We start from the raw sequence: 14088 nt of genomic DNA, 5'->3' as shown, positions 1-14088 counted from the left end.
CCTTAGAATATCTTCCTGCCTACAAGTTAAGAATAGCCTGAGCTTGAGCAAAGCCCCCAGGACACTAATGGTTTCCTGATCTACAGCAGCTCCAGGAGGCCATGGCACTCAATACCATTTGCATTTTCTTTTTTGCCAGCAAATTATGTGAAATCCATAGCTCCTGCCTGGCCATGTCCAATCCTGCCTGCTTCTCAAAAGGATGCGTCAGGAGGGAGAGGAACATCACCCACTGGGGCCTGTTGTGGGGTGGGGGGCTAGGGGAGGGATAGCAGGAGGGTTGGGGGATTGGGGACGGATAGCATTAGGAGAAATACCTAATGTAGATGATGGGGTGTTGGATGGCACGTGTATACCTATGCAACAAACCTGCACGTTCTGCATGTGTACCCCAGAACTTCAAGTATAATAAAAAAATACATAAAAATAAATAAAAAAGAGGATGTGTCAGGAGTCTCGGCTGGGCCAGGCATAGGGTCTAGGCCTCACTCAAAAGCCTGTCAGGTTCTAGGTGGTGAGGCCAATGAATAGAGGCCCCTTCTCCTTTTCCACCTTCCTTTTCCACCTTCCCAGGCCAGAAGGCTCCATCTTTTAAATTTTCTTCATGTTCCCTTGGTAATCCCAAGGAATTGCTATTTAAAATCCTTTAGAAATATACTAGTAAATATAAAAAAGAAGTCTCTCTGCCCCAGCCCATCTGGCGGCCCCCTGGTATAACTCTGCCTAATATAAACCTGCCTGAGATAGTCCATAAGCAGTGCTCAGATCCTGCCAGGCAGTACCTCAGGCTCATTTCACAGCGTTCTTCAGAATGGCTCAAAATCTCTCAATCAATTCCCTTGGAACCGCAGAGCTAAGAGAAGGTTGGTGCCTGGCACTTGACTTATCTGAGAAAAATAAGGAAGCTATTATTATCCTTGGTCTTTGGACACAATCATGATTTAACAATAAATACTGATGTTTTGAAATCCATAGTGCCACCTCTGCAACTCGGGGGTATGCAACAAAGTCAGGGGATACAGATGACACAAACACAAGCATCTGCTTCCATTTTATTAAAAAAACAAAACCAAATGAAATTTTGCTGTGAAATTTCCTGGAATTCACAATCCTCATTTTAAAACCTTTATAGTTGCAATATATATTTTTTAGCCAGTACGTAAGAACACGATTGCACTTATTTACATAATAGTCTCCTAAATAACAAAAATAGCCATGTGGTAATGATTGAATGTTTCCAACTATCATCCTCGTTTCATCACTAGCCCATTATGAGACAAACTGATTATGCTCTCCAAGTACATAGAGAATAGAATAAAGCAAAATAAAAGTCTGTGTCTCCTAATAGAAGACAAATTCCTTTAAAGACAGCTTTTTTTTTTTTTTTCAATTTCTTTGTATTTCAAGAGAGATATAAAGTGCTTTGAAAGGAGCAGGGTAGATGCCTGAGGTGGGGAACAAGGAAAGAAATTTATACAGAAAAAATTAAACAACTACACTGCCTTAACTAATCATCTAAATATGCACACAACTTTGTACAGAAGATGAGGTTTGGGTAAAATGGCTACATAATCCACTGGTACTTATTTCGGCAATTAAGAACTAACTAAAGTCCAAATTAAAGACTCCCCATGCAAATGTCATCAGGAGTGAGTTTTTGTGATTTTGGGTCAGATGGCATATGAATCAAGGACACTCAGACACACAGTATGAATATGGAGAGGACAGGTAATGCCAAGATGGGATGATCATCTGCGACCTGCAGACGAGCCAGAAAGACCTTGTGGCGAAGCTAATAGACTTTACTCCGACATCAATCATTTTACAACGGAACCATTTTCTTGGAAGCATTTGTTTATAATAAAAGTAATTTGTGTTAGGATAGAAAAAAAAGCCATTGGAACTTCCTCTTGCTGGTAGGGAGGAAGATTGATTTAAAGATGGATTTATGATGTCATGTCTGATTATAATTATAGATTCATTATTTGCAGATTATTTTTTCTAGTGGGAAATGATGTGCTGTACAAAATAGTTAAAATAAGTTGTTTCTTTTTCACATTTTTACAACTGGCAATTGCTGGTTATGGTCTGCAGTCTACAAAACTGGGTGTCACATATGTAATGCTTGAGAGGTTCCCCTAAAACCAGAATAATCATTCTCCCAGCTCATGAACATTTTAAAAAGCAATACCCATTTTTTTTTCCAGAAAATGGATGGAATGTAACTTTTCACAAATACAAAATTACTTCATTTTCTAAATGTAAGGGATACCTCTCTATAAAAATAACAGTCCCTCCCCACTCCCACCCCTACATCTCTTTCTAATTATAAAATGGTAGAATCATCTCAGATCACTAATGTTAAAGCAGGAAGTAAATATATTATGTACATGTACAAAACACATTAGTATTTCACACCATTTACATTCATATGAAAGAAGTCCTTTTATTGATCTTCCTTTGAAATTTCACAAGAATAAAGTTGAGATAAGTTACAAAACAAGCAGCCCCTTGCTTGTAACTGCACAAACATTCTTGCCAGAGGCATGTTCTTTGCAAACAGAGCAACGTTATCCTCCGGCATTTTGCCGAAGGGCTGCAGACTCTGAGACGATCTGTGGGGTCTCCTTCAACTTTTTAGAGTTTGTGACATTGTTTCCTCTTTTGATAAATGTAGACCAAATTCTCAACTACCAAAGAAATTGTATGATGAAAGGCAAATAACTGGTTGTTGAATTCGTGACCCAAGTCAAATTAATTTGCTGAAAGAATAATTGCGATTATTCCAGCAGAGGGCACTCTGCCCCTTGCAATAACATCCTACTGAACAGTAAGTACCATCGATGCCAACACAAATTCAGACGGAAAAGTCCATGTATGTGTTAGTTCTTCAGCTGCTCTACTATACCCATTAGTACAGGCAACAGTTTGGTATCTTTTTCAAAAGAGCAGGATATACTATATTTAGCTAGCTCTTATACATGAAAATTCTTTGGCTATTTAAAATCTTCACATTCTCAAAGAGAACAATATTCTGAGTTCAGTAAAGCGCTAGATTTGTCGGAAAGTTTTGAAGGAAAAGGGGACTAAACACTAGACTTTAAAGATGGTGTGGTACGAAGGCCACAATTCATTTTTTAGATTTCAGGATTTAGTAAGGTCAATCAACAGTCTGCAAGAGAAAACCCCATAAGGTTTAATGGTTTCATTCAACCATGCAACCCACCTTCACTTTCATTTATGAGAACGTTAGGAGAAAATTCAACTAGTCAATGGAAGAAACATGTGTTCATTTGGACGGTGATCAGTCTTTGGTTTATACAGCACACATGGTCCCCACATTTTCCCTGCTTCTCCAAGCCTGTCACTTCACTAAGAATAAGAGACCACAGATATTCTGCCAAGCAATGACTTCGGGTAATTAAGATAAAGCAACCTTTTCTAAAGATTTTTCTCCCTCACTCTATTTAGACATTGCAGACCTCTTAAGAGATGTGTATATTTTTGTCTTATCATTATCATCAGCAAATATTTATCAGGTAGCCGTAGAGCAAATGGTTCTGTATGTGTAAACGTCAGTAGTAGCACAGGATTAGAAGACCTTCGATCACTGAAATTCCTGAAAAAGCCACTTGATTATGAAGCACTCAAGGCAGTAAAGAGAGATGTGACTGACCTCAGCGGTGTAGAACAAACAGGATTGCAATCGAATGGCTCGATATTAAGGGGCCAGCCACGTCTAGCATCTGGACTTGCTTTATTAGTTCTAGGATGATAATTTAGTGTCAATAAAAGGTGCAGAGTGGAAGAATGTGGCTATTGATCTGTAGGTCTTTAAAAATTAATGTTGCTATTACACGGGGTCTGGGGTTGAGTGAGGACAAAAGGAGGGAAGAGGAAGAGCTAAGAGATGATGAGACACTCATATTAGCGTCTTAGAATTAGTTTATGTTCTTTAGGCAATCCTGACCTTCTTTGCAATCATAAGTATTTTAACTTATGAGTATTTAATTCCTTAAAAACATGACGCCCCCCAAAACCCAGGTCAGCTCTAAACCTAATTTATTTGGGGACAGCATGCACATTTTGTTAGGCACAGCCCTGCTTTGACCAGCTCCCTAAACAAAGTGACACTCTCATCCCATTGTAACTGCCGACATCAAATGTACTCATCTATGCAATGGCATGGATGCGGGATCTCGGTGGCCAAGAGCACTGCATGAAGAACCATGCATCCTCACCTTAGTAGTCTCTCTGTGTCTTTTTGTCAGTGTTCAGGAATTAGTGGCCCTCAGATCACTTATGATGAGCAAGCTAAGATGTTAGGAAGCATGGGCGTCCCATCAGATGAAGTATACACGTTTTTCCAAGAAATCCTAACTTTGAGGAAGGTCACAAATGCTGAGAACGGGAGAAAGCAGAAATAGACAGCATTCTGGAATTGTTGCTTTGCCATTATTTGCCTAGAAAACATTTATGGCAAGGAAGCCTGAAAAAAATGGAAATAGTTGTAAGATGGGTTGAGATACAACTGGTGATACGAGAAGTGAAAATGAAACTGACTCCATGAGGGAGGACATTGGTTTATGGTAAACGGGTTTGTCTCATCAAAAGTGGATATAGATACTGCCACACAATAAAAAGAAGAAAAACACTAACAGCAGTAACAATGGTCATCATGATAATAAGAAGAGCTCTGTGGGTATAGAACCTCCAGTTTTTTTGTCCTGAAGGTTATTTCAGAATTTCTTGCAAGAGAGAAAACATATTAGAAAAAAAAGGAGGAGAGAGAAGATGGGAAAATAATTTGTGTATGTGTATATAAAGAAAGGTATAGGCAGTCAGAGAAAAATGGATACAGACAGAAAAGGAAAAGAACTCTAAGTGAGAGACTATATAAAGCTGCTACTAGAAATTGACTCAGTGGCCTTAGTACCAGAAAAGACTGGGCTCTGGCTTCACAGAGGGGGTGACTCCATATCCCAGATTTTTAAAAAAAGTTTTGATTCAAGGATTTTTTTTTAAGTCAGGGTGATACATTCAATGGATAACTAAAGGTCATTTAATTTTTTATGCTTTGCAAAAATATCCATCTAAACAAAACTCATAAATAAGAAAGAAACCTAAGTTAGATCACTGGCATCAGTTTTCATTTTGAGAGTACGTAGCCTCAGGGATGTCAGGGCAGTAACTGAAATGGCAGTAACTGAAATAGCCACTGCGCATGGTGATTTTTGAAATGATCAAACCCAGATCTATGAATTTCCAGGATATTTCACCAGGATGAAGGAAATATTAAAAACAAGAAAACAAAACAAAACGAATGTTTTTGGACAGAGCTTTGCCTCCATGATTCTAATCATTACCATGTGATGTCAAAAATGGGTAGTACCTTTGCCACTTAATTTTCTACCTTCTCCAGACTGTACTTCTCCCTGCGTAGATGACCAGAGGTGACATTCCAGGGAATATCAAACCCTAGAGATTACGTCAATGTTCAAAAGCTGTATTCATAGTCAGGGCTCAGCTCTTCCGAAGGAACTAGCCACACAGGACATAGGAATTCCTAAAGGTAACCCTACATTATTTTGAGAGAATGCAAATGCTCCTTTTCTTCCCCATAGTGTTGGGGTGGCAGGTGGATGCTGGCTTGGAGTAAAATGCTGGCTGTTGGAGGTGGTCATAACTCACCAAGCAGAGGCTGGATGGTCACAGGCCCCCAGAGATTCTTTTTCAATAAGGCCACATAAAGTCTTGCATTTGGAGTCAATATGTAATTTCTCATTCTTTCCTCCCAAGTTCATGAGTTTTCACTACAGCTGTGAGACTAGGGGAAACTGGGAAAGGACCTCTGTCAACCATGAAGAAGAAGAAGGGGTTGAGGTAAAGTTGGGTAATTTCAGTCTGGAGTTCTCTTTGGCTCCTAAGTGCCACATATCAGTCTAAGGGTTTGCCATAGAAGTGAGGGGGTATAATTTTGTTTCAGCACCAAATCAGCATGGTTTGTATGACTTTTAAATAACAACTGGTCAGAGAAGTAACAACAGCTGGTCATGGACATCAGTGATATGGTCAGAAAGCTCAAGCAGAAATTTTAAAAAGGGTTGCCTGAATCTTTATTCACTACAAAATAAATGGACCTCTGGGCCTCTCATTAGGCGACTTGGGTGGTATCCAGTTCTCCCTGGAGGTAATTAAGGTTTTAACCTTCTTTTCTTTTGTAAGGGCCAGGGCATCTCGTGAGAATACTGGAGGAACTCTAGACCTGCACTGTCCAATTGGCAGCCACTAGCCACATGTGACTATCCAAACTGAGAGGTGCTGTGAGTGTAAAAGACACAATGGATTTAGAGGTAAAAGAAAACGCAGGTAAAACGTGTCATTAATTTACATTAGTGACGTTAAAACAATATTAGGTTGAAGTACACAATTAAAATTATCTTTACCTGTTTCTATTTACACTTTAAAATGTAGCTAGTAGAAATTTTAAAATTATGTCTGTGACTTGCATTATGTTTCTGCTGGACAGTGCTAATCTAGACTCTTGCTATAGATTAATGCACATCTTAAAATACATATAGTTTGCATTTGCTTCTAGAGGGTACACATACCCTCTGATACTCATCTTTAGACTACTGGGTCTCCAGGTCAGAGTCTCGTCTTTTGGGGAGATAAAGAAGGCTATGAGGAAGGACTGTTCCCCTTTCTTTTGAAAGGAAAACTTTTTTTTTTTTTTTTTCTTAAACTATCAAAGCTACAGGAAAATCCTCCAGAAACAAACCTTTGGTAAGTTGTGAATGGCAAAGGCTCAGGGGTTTGCAGCAGGACCTCCTCGGGGTCAGATCCACAAGCCTTGGATTGGCCTTTTGGACCCCTCATTGTCTATGAGGCATCCTGTAAGGGCAGCTGTGGCCAGGGCTTGCATATGCAGTTAATTACTGATTCACCTAGTTCTTAGCAGAAAGAGAAATACTCATTAATCAGAGGACTTAACAATCCAAAGCACGTTTTCTCTCTGGGAATGGAATACAATTTTTATTTCTGTTGCTGTTGAATTATCCTTCTAATTCCATTGGACTAAAGTTAACGCCAGTAATACTAAAATTTGTTTTGGGCAAAGCTGACTGAAGGAGGAGTCAGTCTATGCTGACTGTGAAAAATAAACATCTGTGAGGTCAAGTGAGAGCTAGGATTTGAAGGTATCCAGAGATCACAAACTCTGTGACTAACAGCAATTTTTAAACAAGGCAAAATAAACCAACTCCTAATTAGACTTAAAACGTCAATCATTTAGATTTTCATTCTCAGCAACATAGTTGTGCCAAGTCTCAAAGGCTATTATTACATGTTACATGTCAAGTAACTCTACCTCCTTAAGCTATGAAGCCTGATTGCTACAAGTCATAGCTATCTGCAAAAATGGATCCCACCTGTGAAAGGCTCATTAGTGGTCCTATAGCCAGAGGAGCTTGGGGACTCACGTTGTTAAACCCTTCACTTTATAGATGGAGAAGCCAAGGCTTAGTAAGCATGTGGTTCATTAAGGATTCTTGATTCAGAGCTCTCTTCATTCCTCCCTGCCTCTTTTCCTACTCATGATGGGTGGATTTCATTACAGGAAGCGTTGGACTCTTAGGGAGATGCGACCTTTCTGAAGGTAATAATCATTTTCTTTGCCTTACTGTCTACTTATAAACCATCAAATAGGAAATTGGTGAAGGTGGTGAAAAAAGAGCAACTAGTGTTCTCCCTTGACCTGCACTCCATGTTTCAGCAGGCTGCAAGGATTTACAGCAGAACCAAACTCTTTTTGAATGAGTGTTAGTCTAATGAGGTGGAAAAGCCCCCATCAATACATAAAAACAACTCATTGAGAAAAGCTTTCTTTCCTAGTTAATCCAAGCCATGGCCTGGTCTTTGCCAGCTGTTAGAGATAAGGTGATCTGTCTGATTGTTCAGGGACGCTATCAAGGACTTTAGTTATTTCTGTATCTGGATAGTCTCAATGTATTACAAAATTGCCCACTGAAAAAATAGCACATTTCTGTCATAGTTACAAAAAATGAATAAAAACAGAAACAGTTTAAAAACACTGTTGGGTTTCAGTATTTACTTGATGCCTCTTTTCCTTTTCCTCTTACTTTGTCTAGTTCAGTCAGGATAAACTTGATCTAGCAAATTCTCATGCTGCATACTTTATGGTTCAAATGATACAGCAAATCACACTTCATTCCTCACTTGGTATTTGGACACACTCAGGGATCCCTGGGAAGCAATCTGCTAGGGATTCACCTAAATCCTTCCACATGGTCTGGTGAGATTCCACAGAAGTATGTTGAAATTAAGGTAAAAGCTGAGTGCTACTGCAGCCCCCGCTGTGTTTGCCACTGGACTTAAATATGATTGGCTTTTCTCTAGAGCCTCCATCTTTTACAGAACCCACTGACAGAAGTAAGAAAAAAACTGTTCTAGCCCGGGGGAAACCAATGCAATGGGCATTTTGTTTTCAATGGGAAGAATATGCAGTATCTGGTTTTAAAACCAGCCTTACAACCACCAAAGACTGGATGCCTTGGAGGGGACTTCTGAGTTCAGAATTTCAGTCAAAGACTGTAAGACCCAGATGAATGGAACAGCTTTCCTGGAGCCCTTCTCATGTCATGTGGGCCCTTAATCAAGCCTGGCCAGTGGAAGCCAGTGTGATGTGGCTTAAAATAACCAGCAGTGGCCTCAGCAGATTTAGAGCTTAATGTTGGGGTCTCTGGCAGCTGGGATTTTTAAAGGCCCACTTAGAAGAACTTAGATTCTTAATGAAAGCGGGCCTTAGTCCATTTCAGGATGCTGAGGCACTTCTCAAAGCCATGCGCACTTCATGCTGAGAGGTCAAGACCATATATCTGAGAGATGGAATACAAACTGATCATAGCAGGAACTGGTGCCTCTAAACAGAAATCTACACAAAAGCTGGAGTGAATCAAAGGAAAAACAAAGGAATAGATGGAAAGTAAACTACAAATAATCTTTAAAAAGAAATTGCAAAGAAATCAAACAACATGCCAAAAGCAAGAACGGTAAGACATGGAAAGAATTGAAACTAAGAAATCCTAAAGGTATCTTCAGTCTCTGTTTTAGGAGCTTCTGAAGTGTATGTCTACATGGACATGGGAGCGGAAATCAGCTTTCAACTTCCCAGCTGCCAAGGCCACAGACTGCTGTACAGATGGAGAAACTGTATCCTGATTGACAAGACTTTGGATATTGCTTTTCATGAGCATTCTTGAACGGAGCACCCCGGAGTTGCCAAGGTGACCTGGAGGTGTGTGTGTGCCTGGTCCAAGTCTTGGAGCACTCCTCCCTTCCTTTCCCTTGGGTCCTACTATCTCTTTTCTTCTGGCTTTGTCATTTCAAGATTTCACCTCTTCACAGTCCTGGTCAGTGGAAAGTTCTACATCAGACAGTCCAACCTCCATTGCCATGATCAAGGAGATGTCAGAATCGCTGCTTACAGCTGGCTCTTGCTCACCTGGGAGAAGAAATCAAAGTTCACAGTGAATACTGAGCTATGTCTTTGCATGCTGGTTATTTCAGTACAATTGCCGGTAATAATATTCTTTTTAAAGGCCGAGAGAAGGTATTAGAAAAATTGAGTATTATGTAAAAACTCTAGTTAAAGCCTTATCTCACATGGGTCAAAAAGTTAAATGCAAACAAAAGAAACTAGAAGCATAAAATATGTCATCTAAGGATATGTCTAAGTAGGAAAATATATAAGTAGGGCAAGAAAGTCTATGTAGAAAAGTAATCAGGCAATTCACAGAAGAAAAGATTGTTACATATGCCTAACATTTAAAAATGTTAAACACATGTAAAATAAAATCAAAAGACATATTAAACTCAGGAATTTGCAAAAAAATTTCACAAAAGTTTTTATCCTTAACATATAGAAAGCTTTTAAATCAATAAGAAAAACAGTTCAATAGAAAAATGGACAAAGGTTACCATTAATATAAATGACCATTTATATTGGTTATTTATATTAATGGTAACCTTTGTCCATTATATATGATGGTAACATTAATGGTAATCTTTGTCTAATATAAATGACCAATAAATATAAGGTAAAAATAAGATACCCTTTTTTTGGTCTATGTAATCTTCACTCTTTAAAAAAGATAATAGGCTGGGTGTGGTGGCTCATGCCTGTAATCCTAGCACTTTGGGAGGCCAAGGTGGGCGGATCACCTGAGGTAAGGAGTTTGAGACCAGCCTGGCCAATATGGTGAAACCCCATCTTTTAAAAAAAAAAAAAAAAAAAAAGGATAATAAAAGCCAAGCATGGTGGCTCACGCCTATAATCCCAGCACTTTGGGAGGCCAAGGTGGGTGGATCATGAGGTCAGGAGATTGAGACCATCCTGGCCAACATGGTGAAACCCCGTCTCTACAAAAAAATTAGCTGCATGTAGTGACGCATGCCTGTAGTCTCAGCTACTCGGGAGGCTGAGGCAGAAGAATGGCTTGAACCCAGGAGGCGGAGATTGCAGTGAGCCGAGATCATGCCACTGCACTCCAGATTGGTGACAGAGTGAGACTCTGTTTTTAAAAAAAAGATAATAAGATAATATTACAGTTAAGGATACACTGAGGTAGGTAGGTACATTGATATATTGCATATAGAACTGTAAAATTTTCACCCACTAATTTCAAGGATGTATTATAGAGAAATAAATTGAGATGCAAAACTATTCAATTAAGCATTATTTACAGTAGCAAAACATTGCAAGTAACTTAAAAGTTCAGCAATACAGAATATTTGAATAAACTGTATTACTTCAAAGGACAATCTTGTTATAACCATTAAAATGACGTTTTCAAAGAATTTGTATTTACATGAGAAAATGTTTGTTAAGTGAAAACAGAAATATTTAAAGCTTTGTATGCAATGGGGGTCAACAGAGAAAGTTAACTGGAAGCAAGGAAACCAAAAATGCTAACGAGAATCATCTCTAGTGTTGGGATTTATATTCATTTTCTTTTAACATTTTTTTCCAGTTCTCTCAAATACTCTGCAATAAACATATATCACTTACTCATTAAAGATGTATCTACTGTGTCCCTACTGCACACTAAGGATTATGCTTAGAGGCTATGGATATAGGTGAGAGCAAGACAATCCCTATCCTCAAGCAGCTTATTGTCTGGTGGGCAGGTTGACCATTCACTGGGCAATTACAACAGAATGAGAAAAGCACCAGGCTGGAAGATGTACCAGTTATTACAGGGGGAGGTAAGAGGGCTATGCAACCATATACTGGGTGCAATGTCTAAACTGAATCCTAAAGGATAATCTGTGTTATGGCCAGATGAATAAGAAGAAATAATCCTTTAAGCAATAGCATATACAGATGGCTGGAGGTGACAGGGAGCTGTGAGCAGGCAAATATCAGAGGGTTTTTAATTTGACTGGAATGCAGGGTCAAACTAGGGGATATGGACAGAGGAGGCCAGAGAGCTGAGCTGCATAAAGGCAGCTTTAAACCCAAAAGGTCTTGTATTTTCTCTTAATTTGCAGAAAAAACTATGCAATTGAAAAAATGACAAAAATGTCTAAGGACTAAATAATAATGATATAATACTTTTGTTCTGAAAATCACTAATGTAATTTTTTCATGTTGTGGCACACTTAAGAAAAATACATGAGTTTGATGAAGGACAGTGAATTCCTGAGATGTTTTAAAGGAGACAAATAAAGAGAACTAACAAAGAATGATGGCCTGAAGAATCAGTTTTAAAGAAATGGGGTATTTCACAGGGAAATATCCAACTTGAGGACTAAGCTCTAATATGTTTCCTAGATCCATTATTGCAGGAAGTTCATAGCAATGTAACAGCAGATCAATGGTTAAACGAAAACCCTGGAAGCAGCTCTATAAAGACTCAAGTCTTTGTTATTTAAAAACAGTGGCATTCAACAAATAGTCAAGAAAACTAGTCATTTAGAAAAAAGTGAAACTGGATCTGTGCCTCATACTTCACTATAAAATTTATTCTAAGCTGGCTATATATATAATCTCCCATCTTTATTTTGTGTGTGTGTGTGTGTGTGTGTGTGTGTGTGTGTACACCTCCTTTTCATTTATCTTCTCCAGAGCCATCTGGTGCTTCTGATCCCTGCCCTTCCTGGAACTCTCAAGTGCAAATTACGGTGGCTCTCCCTTTCCCCATGGGTGATCAGTGCTTGTTTTCTCAGCAGGGCCGTGGCTTGCTGTTGCGCAGGATGTGCACTGCTTCTCTCCAGAGCACACTTTCACTCTGGAGTCTGAGTGAGCAGTGGCTCTTGAAGTGGAGCAGGACACAACCCACGGAGCCAGATGCAAGGGCTTACTGTTTCTCCAGTCTACCAAGTCATGGACGGTTCATCTGTTTTTTCCAGTTGCTGTAATTGTGTTATTGTCTCTTCTTGCATTTTCCCTATCCATGTCTTCCTCTATCTTTAAAAAAATCACTTCACTGTAGTTTTTGTGGAATTTCAGGAGAGACTGGGAGTGGATTCATATGGCAGGTCCACTCTTTTTACTCAGCACTCTCCTTAAACATCATTTTTACAATAAGAACAAGATGCATATACTTTATACTTATGAGAACTGGGAATCCACCTTACTTTATGCTATATTCTAGTCTCTGCTGTTAGTAACTGCATGTGTTATTTTGTATAAATTGCTTTTCTCCTTTAGGGCTAAAGTTTAATTGCTTAGAAAATGAGAATTTGGACTGGACAAATTAGAGTCCTTTCCAGTTGTTGTTTATACAGGCTTATGTGTTGATGCCAATCTAGTACAGGGCCTCCTACATAGTGGGTTCCTGATGAATAATTATTAGATAGAATGACCACTGAGAAACAAAATTGCCTTTTTAAATTTATTTTTTATTTATTTATTATACTTTAAGTTCTGGGGTTCATGTGCAGATTGTGCAGGTTCGTCACATGGGTATACAAGTGCCATGGTGGTGGTTTGCTGCATCCATCGCCCTGTCATCTACATTAAATATTTCTCCTAATGTTATCCCTTCCCAATGCCTCCACCCCCTTCTAGTCCTCTCCTAGCCCCCCACCCTCAGGCCCTGGTGTGTGAGATTCCCCTCCCTGTGTCTGTGTGTTCTCATTGTTCAACACCCACTTATGAGTGAGAACATGTAGTGTTAAAGTTGCCTTTTTTACAATTCTTCATATTGTTTTTACTTTTTCATTTTTCTCTTAATAAAAAAGCCCTGCTATTGTATATTTAGCACAAGGATGCATGAATGGCAGAATTCCCACTTGGAGGTGTAATGAAAGCTGAAATCTTATTCCTGGAGATAAAAAATGAGACCTCTACTTATAGGGAGTTTAATTTCCACTTCTTTTTTTCAGTGGCCCATCAATCAACTTGGCTCATAGAAAGCCAAAATTTTCAGCTCACAATTAAACTGGAAGTCAACCAAAGAGCTCATCATGGAGTGAAATTTATGACTTTCATATGGATCCAGCAAAAAAAAAAAAAGCACAGATGAAGAGCTGACTTAGTTACAGTTCTATAGAGACAGAACTCACTGCTACCTACAGTGGCAGCTTCTCACCTTCACTCTGGCTTTGCAGCCACCAGCCTCAGAAGATTCCACAGATTCATTCACACCTTGGTGTTTTGTAAATGGGAGTATGTGAACTGAAAAAAAGGGGCCACAGGGACTGCTATAACTATGAGCTGCTGAATTCATGGTGTTGCTTTGGAAATTAAGACTGTTGTGTACAGTGCAAGGCAAAGGTGAATTCAAATAAATGAAAATAGAGAAATTTGCAAAAATGGTTCAATTTTTATGATATAACATTGTGCCAATATCATCTAATCATTTTCCGTTTAAACCCTTTTTTTTTTTTTTTAGAGACGGGGTCTCACTGTGTTGCCCAGGCTGGAGTGCAGTGGCTATTCACAGGTGCGATCCCACTACTGATCAGCACGGGAGTTTTGACCTGCTCCGTTTCTGACCTGGGCCGGTTCACACCTCCTTAGGCAACCTGGTGGTCCCCCGCTCCCGGGAGGTCACCATATTG

At 39.2% G+C, this 14088-nt stretch overlaps 1 protein-coding gene across 1 annotated transcript in view; it reads right to left on the bottom strand.

Annotated features, from left to right (window-relative positions):
• Nucleotides 1-1040: 1040 nt before the first annotated feature.
• The window catches only part of RNF150 (ring finger protein 150), a 276996-nt gene continuing 263948 nt past the window's right edge, over nucleotides 1041-14088 (bottom strand). The window contains exon 7 of the mRNA XM_012443224.3: nucleotides 1041-9523. Coding sequence (XP_012298647.2) covers nucleotides 9405-9523 — 119 coding nt within the window. The 3' untranslated portion in view covers nucleotides 1041-9404. The remainder of the gene's footprint in view (nucleotides 9524-14088) is intronic.

This window comes from Aotus nancymaae, unplaced genomic scaffold (genome assembly GCF_030222135.1).
Source record: "Aotus nancymaae isolate 86718 unplaced genomic scaffold, 86718_ANA_hifiasm-v0.15.2.pri h1tg000033l, whole genome shotgun sequence".
Taxonomy (NCBI): Eukaryota; Metazoa; Chordata; class Mammalia; order Primates; family Aotidae; genus Aotus; species Aotus nancymaae.
Note: the sequence above shows the minus strand (reverse complement) of the source record. Positions and strands in the feature narration are given on the sequence as shown.